The sequence below is a fragment of the Hordeum vulgare genome, chromosome 1H (assembly GCF_904849725.1).
Source record: "Hordeum vulgare subsp. vulgare chromosome 1H, MorexV3_pseudomolecules_assembly, whole genome shotgun sequence".
In the NCBI taxonomy this organism is placed as follows: Eukaryota; Viridiplantae; Streptophyta; class Magnoliopsida; order Poales; family Poaceae; genus Hordeum; species Hordeum vulgare.
In genome coordinates, this window is record NC_058518.1 from 384,326,071 (window position 1) to 384,344,748 (window position 18,678).

The 18,678-nt window shown below is 45.5% G+C and overlaps 1 protein-coding gene across 2 annotated transcripts in view; it reads right to left on the minus strand.

Annotated features, from left to right (window-relative positions):
• Window positions 1–797: 797 nt before the first annotated feature.
• LOC123439274 (palmitoyl-protein thioesterase 1-like) overlaps window positions 798–18,678 on the minus strand; it is a 47,263-nt gene continuing 29,382 nt past the window's right edge. For both annotated transcript variants that reach the window (XM_045116031.1, XM_045116017.1), the window contains one exon: window positions 798–1,003. In XM_045116031.1, the coding sequence (XP_044971966.1) occupies window positions 815–1,003 (189 nt within the window). In that variant the 3' untranslated portion in view covers window positions 798–814. The remainder of the gene's footprint in view (window positions 1,004–18,678) is intronic.

Below are 18,678 nucleotides of genomic sequence, written 5' to 3' on the forward strand. Positions count from 1 at the left end.
ATTCATTAGGGCTCTAATAACAATCAAGATAATAGGTCTGGGTAAGTGTACATCAGCTACCATAGCTAGAGGTAAATCATCTCTTGTTACTATCTCGGGGCTGTGGGCGGCGCGAGCCCCAGGGACCGCCGGAGAAGCGCGCCCGCGGCCCTCTGCGCCATGAGCTTCGGTGTCCGGGGTGGCCTCGAGAGAGGAGCGCGGACGGTAGGGGAGCGGCGGCGGCCGGTGGGGCTGGCTAGGGTTTCGCGCGGAGCACACCGGAGTGGTCGCAGTGCACTGAGAGGAGAGGATAAGGTTCGGGTGGGGAGAGGGCTGTGGTCGCAGTGCACTGAGAGGAGAGGATAAGGATCGGGTGGGGAGAGGGGGAGTGGGTGAGATTGTGTGTTTTTTTATATAACAGCGTGGGGAAGACTGTGAGGTTATTTTTTTTTTGAGGGAATTGTGAGGTTATTTTTGATAACGGGAGTGGGTGAGGTCTTTTTTTTTATAACGGGAGTATGTTCTTATTTTTCTTTTGTGTACTTTTTCTGTGTCTACCATGTTTATTTGTACAATACTTAAAAATATATTTAGGCACGGAGGGAGTATACATACAATAAATATCCCATATGTTCTTTACGGAGAAATTCACCATGTTGATTGTCTTGGATGTGTGATTTTTGCAAATTATGAGCAGGGAATTTTCACTGTACGGTTACTCGTGCGTTGCACGTGCATGCTTACTAGTATAAGGTAATAATGCAAAGAGACATGGTTGGGCTTACAAAGATCCAGAACAAGTGCAATTACAGCTGCAAGCGTGGTTTACCTATCCTCAATGTGACCAGATTCGACGAATTCTTTGCTTGGATGATCCACCTGACGGTGTCAAATAAGGCACTATGTACTTCTTCATGTCGCTCCTTGATATGCGGAGGTGACCTCCTGGCACCGACACAAACTTAACACGCCCAGCCTCATCCAAAGTCCTCAAGCCGATCCAGTCTTCAGTATATAGCTTTGTCTACACACGAGGCATTTTCTTAGCAGGCAGACACAAATGGTAATAACCATACGAAATAGCTAGAGCTTTTTTATGGCCCCCAGTTTGTGCACTACAAATCTAAAGTTGCTTTTCAAGGAGTTGATGCAATGCGAGGAATGATGAAGTACTTTTTGGTACAAAGAACGATCCAATTCGAAAGAAGCACGGTGCCTCCTGAGGAGGCAGCACGGGATTAAAGGCACCATCAGGATAATAACCAAACCATGCTGTTTCCCGAGGTATCAAGACTGCGTCGTCTTCAAACTGTTAGCAGTTTGGAAAGGCAAAGCGTGAGCTCCTCAGCAGACGAAGTGCCTCACAATGTGGAATCCAGAAGACAAATAGGGCAATTCGAGACAATGGAATTTTTAGTTGTCATTTTGTTATATCATGTACTATGATTGTTTAGTAGTATTGACCATATGTTCACTCTAACTCTTGTTTTGCACATTGAATATCGCCAAGAGATTAACCTCCGTGTTGTTAATCAGGGTTCCCTCAGTAACCTGGTTCTTGAACCAGATCTCGTATTCCGCATCAAAGGTATGCAAGGCTTTGACGATGATGTCGACAGGATTAAAAGCAATCTTGCGAAGGGAAAACCCTCTTGTTTCACTGTTGCTGATGATGGCGCCTTGTACTTCAAGGGTCGTTTATTCGTACCAACAAAAACGGAAAATCACCGAATGTCCGCAGCGGTGATGAAAGAAGCTCACGACACACCATTGTCTATTCACCCGGGTAGTACCAAGATGTACCAAGACATCCGTCAGAGATTCTCGTGGCCCAACATGAAGCAAGAACTTTGCAACCTATCTCTATTCCTGAGTGGAAATGGGACCATGTCGAAATGGACTTTGTCACTGGTTTTCCCAAATCTCAGAAGGGTACTGATGTTATTCTTGTCGTCATTGACCGACTTTCCAAAGTTGCACATTTTCTGGCCGTTAAAGACACAATTAATGCTAGTCAACTGGAAGATCTTTATATGCCCAGGATTGTTTCACTTCACGGTATTCGGTTGGTAATTAGCTCGGCCCGTGGCAGCTTGTTCACTTCAAAATTCTGGAAAAGTTTTCAGAAGGCTATGGAGACTCATCTGTCCTTCAGCACCGCATTTCATCGTCAATCCGAGGGACAAGTTGAACGAGTCAACCAAATTCTCGAGGACATGCGTCGAGCTTGTGTCATTTCTTTCGGTAAGAAATAGGAGGAATCTCTCCCGTATGTCGAGTTCTCCTACAACAATAGCTACCAAGCTAGTCTCAAGCTGCCCCCTTTCGAAGTATTGTATGGACGAAGGTGTTGAACTCCTCTGAATTCGTCAAAAACTGGGGAATGATCACTCTTCGGTCCGGATATTATACAACATGCCGAAGATCAAGTCCGCATTATTCATGAGAATCTGAAGGCTGCTCAGTCTCGTCGGAAGAGTCAGTATGACCTGATATGGTCTATCAACCTGGCAAAAAGGATTATGTTCGTGTCACACCAATGAGAGGCGCACACCGTTTTGGGATCAAGGGCAAGTTAGCTTCTCGCTATATTGGTCCTTTCATCGTTCTCGAAAGGCGTGGAAAAGTAGCTTATCAATTGGAACTATCGGCGAACCTTTCTCGGGTTCACGATGTCTTCCATGTGTCTTTGCTCCACTGCTGCTTCAAAGATCCTATTTGAGCAGTGGATCATGATATGCTTGAGCTACAACAAGACCTCTCTTATAAAGAGCATCAGGTCTACATTCTCGATTGGGCTGAACGTCAGACTCGTCGCAAAGTCACCAAGTTCTTTAAAGTGTAGTGGTCAAATCATTCTGAAGATGAAGCCACTTGGGAATGCGAGAATCATCTTCATGTGAATACCCCAAGCTCTTTCCTTCTACCTCTTAATTGTCGGGACGATAATTCTTGTTAGTAGGGGAGAGTTGTGACATCCTCAGCTTTTGCTACAGTAATGTATGTAATTAAGCTACAGTGATCCCACGCTGTTCCCACGTCACCATGATTTCTGTTGTTAAACTCTCGTAGGTTGAAACCCCGTTCAATTCCGTTACAAATTTATTTCGTCTAAAAAGTAGATTTTAAAAGTTCTGCGAAACTGAAAATAAAAATGTTGGATGGGTTGCGAATATTCCCTAAGATTTTATGAAATTGAAACCGGCATTTTTGGAATTATTTTAGTGACCCAAGTTATTTTAAAATAGACGTTGTTTAATTATGAAAAGAAAAAAAGGAAACCCCCCAACCCCCAACCGGGGCCGGCCCAGACAGCCCCATATCCCCAATCGGCCCATCTACGTGGGGGGTATAAAACCACCCTCCTAACCCTAAAACAGCCACAGCCCCCGCCCACTTCCCACCAGTGTCGCCACCTACCACAAGGGGACTGAGCCCCTTGTTCGCCCACCCCGTTCCGTGTGTCTCCCTTGCTCATCCCCCACCCCACGTCGCCATCGAGCCTCCCGCCCCTCGTTTCCCTAGATCGCTACCAGCCTCTCCCTCTCATTCCCCAGCACCTTCCATCGTGCTAGCCCACCACCGAGTAAGCCAGATCCTCCTCGCTCATTCTTCCCAGCTCCCCCACAAGTCCCCACTCCGGCCGACCCCTGCCATCGAGCCCTCCACCGGCCTCCTCCCACTTGGGGCAGGGGAGGCCGGCCCGAGCCCCCCACCACCGACCCTCCTGCGTCTCGTTCCGACCGCCTCCGTCACCGGAACCCCACCGCTGCACCGGATATGTTGTCCTCGCCTCCTCCACAACAGCTCTACCCAGCCTCGCCGAACCAGCTACCCTACACCGTTGGTGAACCCTCCCTTAGGCTCCTCCCTCCCCTTCACCTCTACCACCCTCCGGCCACACCATCCCATGTTCGCCGCTGCACCATGTCCTCGCTACCCCACTGTTGCGGCCCTGGGCCTGCTTGTGCCCCATGTTCTCGCGCGCGCACGCCTGCTTCCGCGCCGCCGTGACCGCGCACCACCGCGTCCCTGCCAGGGCCTCGCCCTTGCGCCTCGATTCCCTTACTAGCCACGGGGATTACCCCCATGTGATATATTTTTTGTTTATTGTTGTTTTAGGTATTTTGCCCTTCCCTCTCACACGGAGAGGGGGCCGAGGACACCCCCCCCTCTAAAACGGAAAAATAGGAATTAAAATAAAAGAAAAGAAAGGAAATAAATGTTAGAAATATATATATTCAAAAGAAAATATTATTAATAATAAGTAAATAAGTAATTATTTAAATATAATGTTTAATTAATTAACTTGAGGATTAATTAATTAGATAATATAATGTTTATTAGATTAGATATATTAATTAAGTAAATTATTAGATAATCTGTTAAGTCAAATAAATTAAACAGTATGACAGGTGGGTCCCACCCCACTAATTAACTTTATTAAATATTAATTAGCCCTAATAATAATTGTGTCTATGACGTATGGGACCCACTAATCAGTTTGACCAGTCAACACGGCTCTTGACTACTGATGTCATGCTGACATCATGCTTATGTCATATCTAATTATCTAATATAATTAAATTTGTTTTAATATCTGAAAATTAATTAAATCTTTGAAAATTAATATAAAATAAATTGTAAGTCAGAAAATATTTTGAACATGAAAGTTCATGTACAAAACCGGATACACTATCCGTTCGTCTCGCACGCGTCCCTAGCATAACAAACGTGGAACTTTTCCATTGTTTTTATCTGACCGGTAGTAGCCGTAGACCCGGGAAATATCATCTGATATTTTCCCGATCCGTCTATGACGGATAGCACTGCGTTAGCTCATTCCAAACCCTGCTTTGACATGTCATGCTTAGTGTTCGCATCGATGTTATATTTATTGTTTCTTCCCCCTCTTCTTACCGTGGACCCCGAGACTGACGCTGCTGCCGGGTATGAATACCCTCCTAACGACCAGCCCTTTGCCGCAGAGCAACAAGGCAAGCAACCACCCCCCCTTGATCATCCCTATATCGCCCATTTCTTTCTCCCTCATGCTTACATTAAAATTTTGCTACTCTTGTAGTTAGCTCCTATATCTGATGCATAGCCTGTTTATGATGAACTGCTACTTTCAGTACCGCACTTTAAACTGCTTACTATAGGTGGAGCAGTCATCCCCTCTGACCCCTTAGTCCAGTTGCCCCGCTTTATTGTCGATTCTCGATCCCTGATCGACGAGCCAAGACCCGACACAACACTTACACCCCCTTAGTTGTACGACGCTGCAGAGCTACCATCGGGTACCGAGCGTGACACCTCGCCAAGTACCCATGATGATACCACTGTAGTGTAGCTAGTCGGTCGTGGTTATCGAGGGTGATTCCTCCTTCAGCACTCCCGACGATGACTCTATCGTGCAACCCCTCAAGTGTGAAACCCTCAAGGGTGATTCCTCTAAGTCCACCTTTCATTCGGAATCCAATGAGGGTGATACCGCGGATTCCCCTGATGTTACAACCACATAGTTACTTGACCGTGTTACTGGGAACTTTGATGAACAGATGTTAGGCGGGTGGATTCCCACGTGGATGTGTCGATGAGTTAATTAAAATGTTAATGGATTTGGGTATTTGATCTGGGTTGATCGGAAGGCCTTATTACGCACTAACCATCTACATGTCAAGAATTATGGGTACTCGACGTCTTGGTATCAGCCGAACCTCTTCAGAAGTGAGTAATGGAGCGGCGCGTGCCCGAGTGGTCCGGATATGCAGAACTTGTAATAAGGGGTGCTAGGACTGACCTTGGCCGCCCATGCATCATGCGGGAGTGCAAAGGGTGCTGGGCCCATGACCCCTGCGGGCTTAGGATTTAGACAGGCGAGCTGGCTTCTCTGTTGAGTCTAGGTGGGGCTGCGACCAGAAAAGTGTGTTCGGCCAGAGTTTTATCGAGCGTGACGGGGAATATGTTGTGCACCCTTGTAGGGAAGAACTTATCTATTTGAATAGTCGTGTCCACTGTTACAGGATGACTTGGAGTTGTGCCTTGATCTTATACAACTACAAGTGTTACTTAACTGGAATAGTTGGTCCGAGATAGCTTCCTCGCAGGGAGTCAAGGAAGAATCTCTGGGCGTGACCTCATATTAATATTGTTGCAACAATATGACTATTATTTGTGTTATTTGTTCTACTCTCGTCTATTACTACAACACCCCTGAAGATGCTAGTCTTCGATAGGATTAGGCCTTCCCTCTCTTTCTCGCATTGTTGCAGTCAGTCCACATATAAACCCCTTCCTTTGATACTGATGCATACTTAGCATAGTTCTGATGTCAGTCTTGCGAGTACTTTGGATGAGTACTCACCATTGCTTTGCTCCCCCTTTGTCCCCTTGATCCGTTGCTGCGACCAGATGATGGAGCCCAAGACATGGATTATCCCGACGCCGACGACTGCTACGCCGACGGTTCCTACTACTATGTGGAGGCCGTTGAAGACCAGGAGTAGTTAGGAGCCTCCCAGGCAGGCGGCCTCGCCCCGTTCGATCGTTGTATATTTTGTGCTAGCCTTCTCTAAAGCACCCCATGTTTAATGTCTGTACTCAGATATTTGTTGCTTCCGGTGACTCGTGTGTTTATCGGGCTTTTGTATTCTAGCCCTCGAGGCCCCTGGCTTGTAATATGAAGCTTGTATGTTTTATTTCTATCTAGAGTTGTGTTGTGATATCTTCCCGCGAGTCCTTGAGCTTGGTCGTACGCATTTGCGTGTATGATTAGCGTACGATCAAATCAAGGGTGTCACATCCCTCCAGCCCCTAGGACGTGCATGGGATGTAAGGGGGCTTCCAAGCCTTATTGGGCTAGCCTCCAAGGGCCCATGCAGTTGGGAGGGAAGAGTCCCTAAAGGGGAAGGCACCTCCCAAGTGCCTTGGGAAGGGAGGAAACCTCCCTAGGCCCACACCCCTCCTTGGAGGAGGGTCTAGGGCTGCGACCCAACCATCCTCCTAGCCTCCTATATATAGTGGGGGAGAGGGAGCGGCTGAACGCATCAATTCCCATGCCCCGGTGGTAGCCCTACCTCTCCCATAACTCCGTTTTCTCCTCAGATCAGTTTCGGCCGCGCTTGGCGAAGCCCTGAAGTCACTGCTCCACCATCATCTCCACCATGTCGTCGTGCTGGTTGAGATCCCATCTACTTCTCCTTCCTCTCTTGCTGGATCAAGAAGGAGGAGACGTCATTGAGCAGTATGTGTGTTGAACACGGAGGTGCCGTCCGTTCAGCGCTAGATCGGGAAGGATCATGATGAGATCGCGGGATGGATCGTGATGAGATCGCGAGACGGGCTGCGATTTGGATCGCGAAGATGTTCCACTACATCAACCGCGTTATATACGCTTCCTCTTAGCGATCTACAAGGGTATGTAGATGCACTCTTCCCTCTCATAGATGATCATCACCATGGATAGGTTTTGCGTGTGCGTTGGAATTTTTTTGTTTCCCATGCAACGTTCCTCAACAGTGGCATCATGAGCTAAGTTCATGCGTAGACGATATCTCGAGTAGACACAAAAGACTTTATGGGCGTTGATGTTAAATTTGCTGCCCTCCGTAGTATTTTCTTGATTTGGCGGTATTGTTGGATTGAAGCGGCCCGGACCAACATTACTCGTATGCTTACGAGAGACCGGTTTTATCGACTAACATGCAACTTGTTGCATAAAGATGACTGGCGGGTGTCTGTTTCTTCAACTTTAGTTGAATCGGATTTGACCGAGTCGGTCCTTTGGATAAGGTTAAATAGCAACTTGCATGTCACCGTTGTGGTTTTGCGTAAGTAAGATGTGATCATACTAGATACCCATAGCAGCCACGTAAAACATGCAACAACAAATTAGAGGACGTCTAACTTCTTTTTGCAGGGTATGCATGTGATGTGATATGGCCATAGACATGATATGATATATTGGATGTATGCGATGATCGTGTTATAATAGTTAAATATCGACTTGCACGTCGATGCTACGGCAACCGGCGGGACCCATAGGGTTGTCTTTAATTATTTTTGCACTTGGAGATACTTTGCTTCATCACTAGTAGTAGCTTTAGTAGTAACAACATAGTTAGCATGACAACCTCGATGGCAACACCATGATGGAGATCATGGTGTGGCGCTGGTGACGATGGAGATCATGTCGGTGCTTTGATGATGGAGATCAAGAAGCACAACTTCATGGCCATATCATGTCACTTATGATTTGCATGTGATGTTAATCCTTTGATGCACCTTGTTTTGCTTAGGACGATGGTAGCATTATAAGGTGATCCCTCACTACAATTTCAAGATAAAATTGTGTTCTCCCCGACTGTGCACCGTTGCGGCATTTCATCGTTTCGAGACATCACGTGATGATCGGGCGTGATAGGCTCAACATTCACATACAACGGGTGCAAAATAGTTGCACGCGGAACACTCGGGTTAAACTTGACGAGCATAGCATGTACAGACATGGCCTCGGAACACGATAGACCAAAAGGTCGAGGATGAATCATATAGTTGGCATGATCAACATGGAGATGTTCACCATCGAAACTAATCCCAACTCACGTGATGGTCGGACTTGAGTTAGTGAATTTGGCTCATGTGACACTCGAATGACTAGAGGGATGTCAATTTGAGTGGGAGTTCTTAAGTAATATGATTAATTGAACTCATTATCATGAACATGGTCAAAAGGTCTTTGCAAATTATGTTGTAGCTTGCGCTGTAGCTCTACTGATTTTAATATGTTCCTAGAGAAAACTTAGTTGAAAGATGATAGTAGCAATTATGCGGAGTGGGTCCATAAACTGAGGATTGTCCTCATTGCTGCACAGAAGGCTTATATCCTTATTGCACCGCTCGTTGTGCTGAACCCCGAACGTCGTCTGTGGATGTTGCGAACATCTGACGTACACGTTTTTTATGACCACGTGATAGTTCAGTGTGTAATACTTAAAGGCTTATAATTGAGGCACCGAAGACGTTTTGAACGTCACAGAACATATGAGATGTTCCAAGAGCTGAAATTGGGATTTCTGGCTCGTACCCACGTCAAGAGGTATGAGACCTCCGACAAGATTCTTTGTCTAGAAAGTAAGGGAGAAAATCTCAATCGTTGAGCATGTGCTCAGATTGTCTGAGTGCTACAATCGCTTGAATCAAGTGGGAGTTGATCTTCCAGATGAGATAGTGATGGTTCTCCAAAGTCACTGCCACCAAGCTACTAAAGCTTCGTGATGAACTATAACATATCAAGGATAGATATGATGATCCTTGAGCTATTCGCAATGTTTGACACCGCGAAAGTAAAAATCAAGTAGGAGCATCAATTGTTGATGGTTAGTAAAACCACTAGTTTCAAGAAGGGCAAGGGCAAGAAGGGATGCTTCATGAAACGGAAAACGAGTTATTGTCTAGTGAAGAAACCCAAGGTTGAACCCAAACCCGATACTAACTGCTTTTGTTATGAGGGGAATGGTCACTAAAGCAGAACTACCCTAGATACTTGGTAGATTAGAAGGCTGGCAAAGTCGACAAAAGTATATTGGATATACGTGATATTGATATGTACCTTACTAGTACTCCTAGTAGCACTAGGGTATTAGATACCGGTTCAGTTGCTAAGTGTTAGTAACTCAAAATTATAGCTATGGATTAAACGGATACTAGCAAGGGTGAGGTGACGATGTGTGTTGGAAGTAATTCCAAGGTTGATGTTATCAACATCACAATCTCCCTCTACCATCGGGATTGGTGTTAAACCTAAATAATTGTTATTTGGTGTTTGTGTTGAGCATAGACATGATTAGATCGTGTTGATCGCAATACGGTTATTCATTTAAAGAAAATAATGGTTACTCTGTTTATTTGAATAATACCTTCAATGGTCTTGCACCTGAAATGAATGGTTTATTAAATTTCGGTTGTAGTGATACACATGTTCATAGTATTGATGCCAAAAGACACAAAGTAGTAATGATATTACCACTTACTTGTGGCACTGCCGCTTGAGTCATATTGGTATAAAATGCATGAAGAAGCTCCATGCTGATGAATCTTCGGACTCACTCATTTTTGAAACGTTTGAGACATGTGAACCATGCCTATTGGTATAAACGCATGAAGAAACTCCATGGAGATGGGTCATTTGGACTCACCTGATTTTGAATCACTTGAGACATGCAAATCATACCACATGGGCAAGATGACTGAAGGCCTCGTTTTCTAGTGAGATGGAACAAGAAAGTAACTTGTTGGAAGTAATACATTTTGATGTGTGCAGTCCAATGAGTGCTCAGGCACGCAGTGCATATCGTTATGTTCTTATTTCACTGACGATTTGAGTAGATACAGGAGTATTTGCTTGATGAATCACAAGTCTGAAATATTGAAAAGTTCAAGCTATTTCAGAGTGAAGATCATCATGACAGGAGGATAAAATGTATACGATATTATCATAGAGATAAATATCTGAGTTGCGAATTTGGTACACAGTTAAGACAATGTGGAAATTGTCTCACAACTAATGCCACCTCGAACACCATGGTGTGATGGTGTGTCCGAAAATCATAGTCGCGCCCTATTGGATATGGTGCATACTATGATGTCTCTTATCGAATTATCACTATCGTTTTTGGGTTAGGCATTAGAGACAACCGCATTCACTTTAAATAGGGCACCACGTAATTCTGCTGAGATGACACCGTATGAGTTCTGGTTTGGAGAAACCTAAGATGTCGTTTCTTAAAAGTTTGGGGCTACGACGCTTATGTGAAAAGTTTCATGCATGCTGATAAGCTCGAACCCAAAGTGGATAAATGCATCTTCATAGGACACCCAAAATAGTTAGGTATACCTCCTATCTCAGATCCGGAAGCAAAGTGTTTGTTTCTAGAAACGGGTCCTTTCTCGAGGAAAAGTTTCTCTGGAACGAATTGAGTGGGAGGATGGTGGAACTTGATGAGGTTATTGAACCGTCACTTCAACTAGTGTGTAGCAGGGCGCGGGAAGTTGTTCGTGTGGCGCTTACAGTAGTTGAAGTGGATAGCGGATGACGGTGATCATGAAGCTTCGGATCAAGTTACTACCAAACCCCGTAGGTCGAAAAGGAAATGTAATGCTCAAGAGTAGTACAGTACTCCTGTCTTGGAGGTCATGTTGCTAGACAAAAATGAACCTACGAGCTATGGAGAAGCGATGGCGAGCCTCGATTCCGATGAATGGCTGGACGCCATGAAAACCGAGGTAGAATCCATGTGTGAAAACAAAGTGTAGACTTTGGAAGGACTACTTGATGGTCATAAGGCTGTTGGGTATAGATGGATTTCTAAAAGGAAGACAAACGATGATGGTAAGTGTCACCATTAAGAAAGCTCGACTTGTCACAAAGATGTTTCTGACAAGTTCAAGGAGTTGACTACGATGAGACTTTGTCACTTGTAGCGATGCTAAGAGTCTGTTGGAATTATGTTAGCAGTTGTTGTATTATTTATGAAATCTTGCAGATAGGATGTCAAAACATTGTTTCCTCAACGGTTTCCTTGAGGAAAGGTTGTATGTGATACAACCAGAAGGTTTTCTCGATCCTAAGGATGCTAACAAGTGTGCAAGCTCGAGCAATCCTTCTACGGACTAAGGCAAGCATCTCAGAGTTGGAATATACACTTTGATGAGCTGATCAAAACTTTTAGGTTTATACAAGGTTTATGAGAAACTTGTATTTCCAAAGAAGTGAGTGGGATCATTTTAGAATTTCTGATAAGTATATGTGGTTGATATATTGTTGATCGGAAGTAATGCAGAATTTCTCAAAAGCATAAAGGGTTGTTTGAAAGGAGTTTTTCAAAGGAAACCTGGATTGAGCTACTTGAACATTGAGCATCAAGATTTATAGAGATAGATCAAAACGCTTAATAAAACTTTCAAATTAGTACATACCGTAACAAGATTTTGAAGGAGTTAAAAATACATAACTCGAAGAAAGAGTTCTTGGCTATGTTATAAGGAGTGAGTATTGAGTAAGACTCAAAACTAGGCCATGATAGAAGAAAGAGAAAGGACGAAGGTTGTCCCCTATGCATTAGCCGTAGGCTCTATAGTATGCTATGTTGTGTACCGCACCTGATGTGCGCATTGCCATGAATCTTTCAAGGGGTACACAAGTGATCCAGGAATGGATTGCTGGACAGCGGTCAAAAGTTATCGTTAGTAACTAGTGTACTGAGGAAATTTTTCTCGACTATGGAGGTGATAAAAGAGTTCGTCGTAAAGGGTTACGTCGATGCAAGCTTTGACACTAATCCGGATAACTCCGAATAGTAAACCGTATTCGTATAGTGGAGCAGTCATTTGGAATAGTTCCAAATGGTGCATGGTAGCAGCATCTATGGGATGACATAGAGATTTTAAATCACACACGGATCTGAAAGGTTCAGACCCGTTGACTAAAACCTCTCTCACAAGCAAGACATGATCGAGCCCCAGAACTATAGTGATGTGAACTAGATTATTGACTCTACTGCAAGTGGGAGACTATTGGAAATATGCCCTGGAGGCAATAATAAGTTGTTTATTATTATATTTCCTTATTCGTGGTAATCGTTTATTATCCATGCTAGAATTGTATTGATTGGAAACTCAAATACATGTGTGGATACATAGACAACACACTGTCCCTAGTGAGCCTCTAGTTGACTACCTCGTTGATCAAAGATGGTCAAGGTTTCCTGACCATAGACAAGGGTTGTCACTTGATAACGGGATCACGTCATTAAGAGGATGATGTGATGGACAAGACCCAAATTATGATCGTAGCATATGATCGTGTCGGTTTATTGCTATTATTTTCTACATGTCAATGTATCTGTTCCTATGACCATGAGATCATGCAACTCACGGACACTGGAGGAATTCCTTTTGTGTACAAACGTTGCAACGTAACTGGGTGACTATAAAGGTGCTCTACAGGTATCTCCGAAGGTGTCTGTTGGGGTTGCATGGATCAAGACTAGGATTTGTCACTCCGTGTGACGGAGAGGTATCTCGGGGCCCACTCGGTAATACAACATCACAATAAGCCTTGCAAGTAATGTGACTAAGGAGTTATTCATGGGATCTTGTATTACGGAACGAGTAAAGAGACTTGCCGGTAATGAGATTGAACTAGGTATGGAGATACCGACGATCAAATCTTGGGCAAGTGATACACCGATGGACAAAGGGAACTGCATACGGGATTGAATGAATCCTTGACATCATGGTTCAACCGATAAAGATCTTCGTAGAATATGTAGGAACCAATATGGGCATCCATGTCCCTCTATTGTTGTCACGCCCAAGATGTGACCCTATCCTCAATTTGGCACGAGGGCCTCGTCAGGGATAGAAGCGCATCTCGTCGTGTCGCAAGAATGGATAACTTACAAGTACATGTACTGAAAAGAAGAGATATATAGAATTGCCTTACACTCGCCACAAGCTACATCAGAGTCACATCAATACATTACGTAAACACCAAGAGTAAGAGCAGGGTCCGTCTACGGACAAAAACAAACGGGAAAATTAGAACGACGTCCATCCTTGCTATCCCAGGCTGCCGGCCTGGAACCCATCCTAGATCGATGAAGAAGAAGAAGAAGCAACTCCAAATGAACAATCAACGCGCTCGCGTCACATAACCTTTACATGTACCTGCAACTGGTGTTGTAGTAATCTGTGAGCCACAGGGGACTCAGCAATCTCATTTCCAAAGGTATCAAGACTAGCAAAGCTTAATGGGTGAGGTATGGTTAAGTGGTGAGGTTGCAGCAGCGGCTAAGCATATATTTGGTGGCTAAACTTACGAGTACAAGAAATAAGAGGGGGAAGATCTACGCATAAACGGGCGTGACTACTGATGATCAAAAGAATGATCCTGCACACCTACCTTCGTCACACATAACCCCACCGTGTCCTCGGTCAGAGAAAGAACTCACGATAGAGACAGTCACGGTTACGCACACGGTTGGCAAGTTTTATTTAAGTTAACTTCAAGTTATCTAGAACCAGTGTTAAACAAAGTTTCCACATTGCCACATAACCGCGGGCATGGCTTTCCGAAAGATTTAACCCTGCAGCGGTGTTCCAACTAGTCCATCACAAATTACCACAAGCCGCATAGAAATCCTCAATCACGAAGCTCGCGATCTCGTCGGATTCCCTATTGGAAAACCTCAACTCTGAGATTACCCAAAGCATCACCGGAATCCCGATGCACAAGATATCTCGTCAAAGGTAAAACTAATCCAGCAAGGCCGCCCGACGTGTCGACGTACCCGATAGGAGCCGCGTATCTCGTTCTCAGGACACGACGGATGGAACTAGCTACGAGTGCCAAACCTCGAGTTTCCTCGCGGTGGCCCCGCAGGCAGACCGTTTGGGACCAACACATCAGCACTGGCCCCCCTGTTTATGTAAAATTACTCCTCGGGTAGCGCTAACTCCCTATGCATTTCAGTATTATCAAATTATTATGTTGGGCAAATGTAAAACCAATGTTGGGCCTTGCCAGACCAGCTTTAATCTAAAACTAATTATCAAGGGGGTCCCCATAACAACCCCGATCGTGTTAGGAGCGCTCAATCATGGAATATAACACCGGTAGCCGAAACTAAGGGGGCAAAGGTGGAACAAAACATCAGGCTAGAAAGGCCGAGCCTTCCACCTTTTACCAAGTATATAGGTGCATTAAATTAAATAACATGTAATAGGGTGATATAACAAGGGACCCATGTTTTCACATGGAAGCATCTGCACCTGCAACTAGCAGCGCTACACAGGGTTAAGCAAGCGGTAACATAGCCAATCAGTGGTTTGCTAGGTCGAACAGGTTGAAGGTTATCATGGCATTGTTGAGAGGCTGATATTTAACACGTGGTAGGCAACGAGACATAAACGATAGAAGCGGTAAAACTAGCATGGCAATGATAGTAATGGTATCTGGGGAAATGATCATCTTGCCTGAGATCCCGCTTGGAAGAAGAATGCCTCCGTGAAGCAGACGAATCGACGTAGTCGAACGGGTCCTCACAATCCGGCACGCTGCGGAACTCTATCGAGATGAAGCAAACCGGAAACACAAATCAACACACGGAATTCACCACACGATGCACAACACATATGATGCATGAGCAGCTGAATATATGCAAGTCAAGGCATGGCAATTCACAACAACCAAATACTACACATTAAGTGAAGTTCAATTTGCAACGAGTTGCATATCGACGAAACTCCACGTTAATTATTTAGTTCTATCCCAATTAGATACACGGCAATATTAAATATGATTAAACAAGGCAAGAGGTGTAGCGCAATTTAAACTACCTATCTAGGCATTTTAAGTGAGGTCGGAAATCACATATAGCATCTCTGAAACGACCTCACATGTTAATTACAATTCTGTCCAGATCTGAACTAATGCATTTAATTAGTTGTTAAACAGCAAAACAAATAGGTTCACATGATTCTTCGCGTCAATACAAGCAATTTACACATAAAGAACATCTCCAACGGAGCTACGGTTCAAAAGATACAAGCACCGCAAGATATGATGGCAAGAATACAATATGTGTGCAACGGAGGCTACGAACACTTCTAAACATACAACCAGCAAGAGAAAATGAAACTACACGAGATTCTAAGCAAGTTTCATGTAGGACAAGATCAAATCGGACCTACGGTTCAACAACTACGAGCAAAACAATGACTGACTACAATCTGCCAAAATCAGCCACATAGCATCTTCTACGCCCCACAACTACGGGCTACACAACTCCGATAAACTCAAGCAAGGCATGACACGAAAGAGGGCAAGAAGCACTACTACAAACAACTAACAACAACTAGCATGGCATCAAGGAACACTAGGGAAAGAAGACACAAAATGGCTTCCCACACACTATTTCAGACTTAGTGAAAATTACACCTCATGAAAGTGCAGTTTTCGATCTGAAGCCATGTTGATAGCAGAAAAACCATAAGATACAGGACTCCAAATGGCATGAAAATTCACAGCATGCTAGAGAAACACAAGGGCTACAATTTACTCCATTGGACCAACCTCAAAAGAGCTACAGATCACAAGATACAAGCAAAACAAGACAGCAACAAAATATAACAGATTCCAGACTTCGAAATATTTGAGCTCCTCCAAATCAGCACTATTTCTAGCAACTAGACAGCAAGCAAACCACACCTAAACATGCATATCTATTGCAACCAAAAATACCAGGGGCTAGACAAAACACCCAAGATCAACTCTCTAGTTGACAACTCCTTCAAACGCAGCACGGAATAAATCATACGAATTAAACAAAAAGGCATCACGGCAAAATATCGTGCGAACTAACTTACTCAAAAGCTAAAACTAATTTCACAGAAAAATCCATGGGATTTTTCTACCCCGAAAACATATAAAATATGTGGGGTTGCACAACAATATAATGCCACACAAAAATGCGAGAAAAATAACCTATACGCGGGAAAATAAATTAGCGGCAATTCCCTACACGCAAAAATACAAATGACTGCACTAAAATACATGAAAAAAAGGTTCCTAAAACATGGGCATTTAATCTAAGGCATACGGGCTATCCGGGCACTCGCGAAAAATAATACGGGACGCAAACATTATAGGACAGCACGTTAATCCATGCATACGGCACGCCAAACGACGTCAAACAAATATGCTTATTTTATAATCGGATTCTACCGAGAAATTACAAGAAAAACATATCTAATACGTTCCGATCCGACTTACGGATATTAAACTACGGACGTTTTAATAATCATCTATTTTTTCTGGAATTTAAACAATTCCGAAAATAACCTAATATCTAATTGGCCTGATCTACTACTAGGCCCAACACAACTAGCACAACAACGGAAAATAAAATAAAATAAAAAACACAGGCGCAGGGGGGAGAGGCTCACCATGGGCTTCGGGGTCGGCCTGGTGGGAAGGAGGAGCTGGGCCGCGGGGCGACGGGGGTGGAGCTGGGTCGGGGAGGCCGACTCGGCCGTGGGGCGCTCCTGGCCCACCCGACGGTCGCAGCACAACGAGCAAGAGGAGCGACCTCCTCGAGCTCTCATGCCGGCGACGGGATGCAGGCGGCGGCGCTGGCTCCGTGGTGGCCGGAACGGCACGGGAACGACGGGGTCGACGGATCCATGTTCGGGGACCCTAGATCCGGCGACGGGAGAAGCTCGGGCGGCCATGGCGGGCAAACGACGGCGGGGCGGCGCTTCGAGCTGCAAGAGGATCTGGTCGCGGGCCGGCTGGCTGCAGCAGCTCGCTCCGGCGACCGGGGTACGGCCGGCAGCGGGAGGCGGCCGGGGACGGCGCGGAGGCCGAGGGGGCGGCGAGGCGGCGCGCTAGGGCGAGGGGCGGCGCCGGGATGCGACGGCGATGACACGCTCCGGGAGGCAGGGAGGCGCGGTGGCGCTCGGGCCCAGATGGGCTTCGGGCGGGCCTGACCCGGGCTCGGCGGGCCCGACAGCTGGGGGAGGAGAGGGGAGGTTGGAGTGGGGCTGGTTGTGCGGATTTTGAGGAGGGGCTAGGGTTTTCCTTTATGGGTAGGTTAGGGGTGTTTAAATAAGGAAAAGGGGGCTAGGGTTATCCGAATCCGGCCCCGTTTTCGCCCACGCGATCGGAATCGAACGAACTCGAACGCGGGGTCGGCTAAGTGACCGTGTAGAGTAGGCTAGCCGGGGAAGAGAGTGAAACAGTGCGGCTCGGCAACACGATTTTAAAACACCGAAAAACGTCCGACGGTAGACCGAATACGGTGCCGCTACGGTCGACCGTTCGGGTACCAGACGGGCTCCGATCGCGACGAAATTCGACAGGCGGCCTACCTATAACTAATAAAGACCGCGCGTCAAATCTCAACCCGAACGGAGAAAGTTTTACGCACACTTTAAAAAACAAGATTCGAACGATGCCGCGGGCGCGTGCGAGTGCGGTCGGGCTCAGAACGGACAACGACGTGAACCGGCAACTAACAACGGATGCAAGTTTTGAAAACTAGCGGCAAAGAGATGACGATGCAATGTAGATGATGTGAATGATGCGATGATGATGCGACAACAGAAAATAGACACACGACGAAAACAGAAAGAAAAGGGGAATCTTCTGGAACGCCGGCATCGGGCTGTCACAATTGTTTATTGACCGTAGAGGTGTTTCCTTCATGTATGCATAGTTCTCGAACCCGCAGGGTGTGCACACTTAACGTTCGGTGACGCTAGAGTAGTATTGGGATATGTATGTTGGTTACCGAATGTTGTTTGAAGTCTCGGATGAGATCCCGGACATCACGAGGAGCTCTGGAATGGTTCGGAGGTAAAGATTTATATATGGGAAGTCCTATTTTGGCTACCGGAAAGGTTTTGGATTTTATCAATATTGTACAGGGAAGCTTTTGGAAAGTTCCAGAAGGTTTCGGAGGAGTCCGGAAGGGTCCCTCCAGCCCCTAGTACGTGCATGAGCTATAAGGGGGCTTTGAATCCTTGTTGGGCCAGCCCCCAAGGGCCAATGCGGTTGGGAGGGAAGAGTCCCTAAAGGGGAAGGCACCTCCTAGGTTCCTTGGGAAGGGAGGAAACCTCCCTAGGCCCACACCC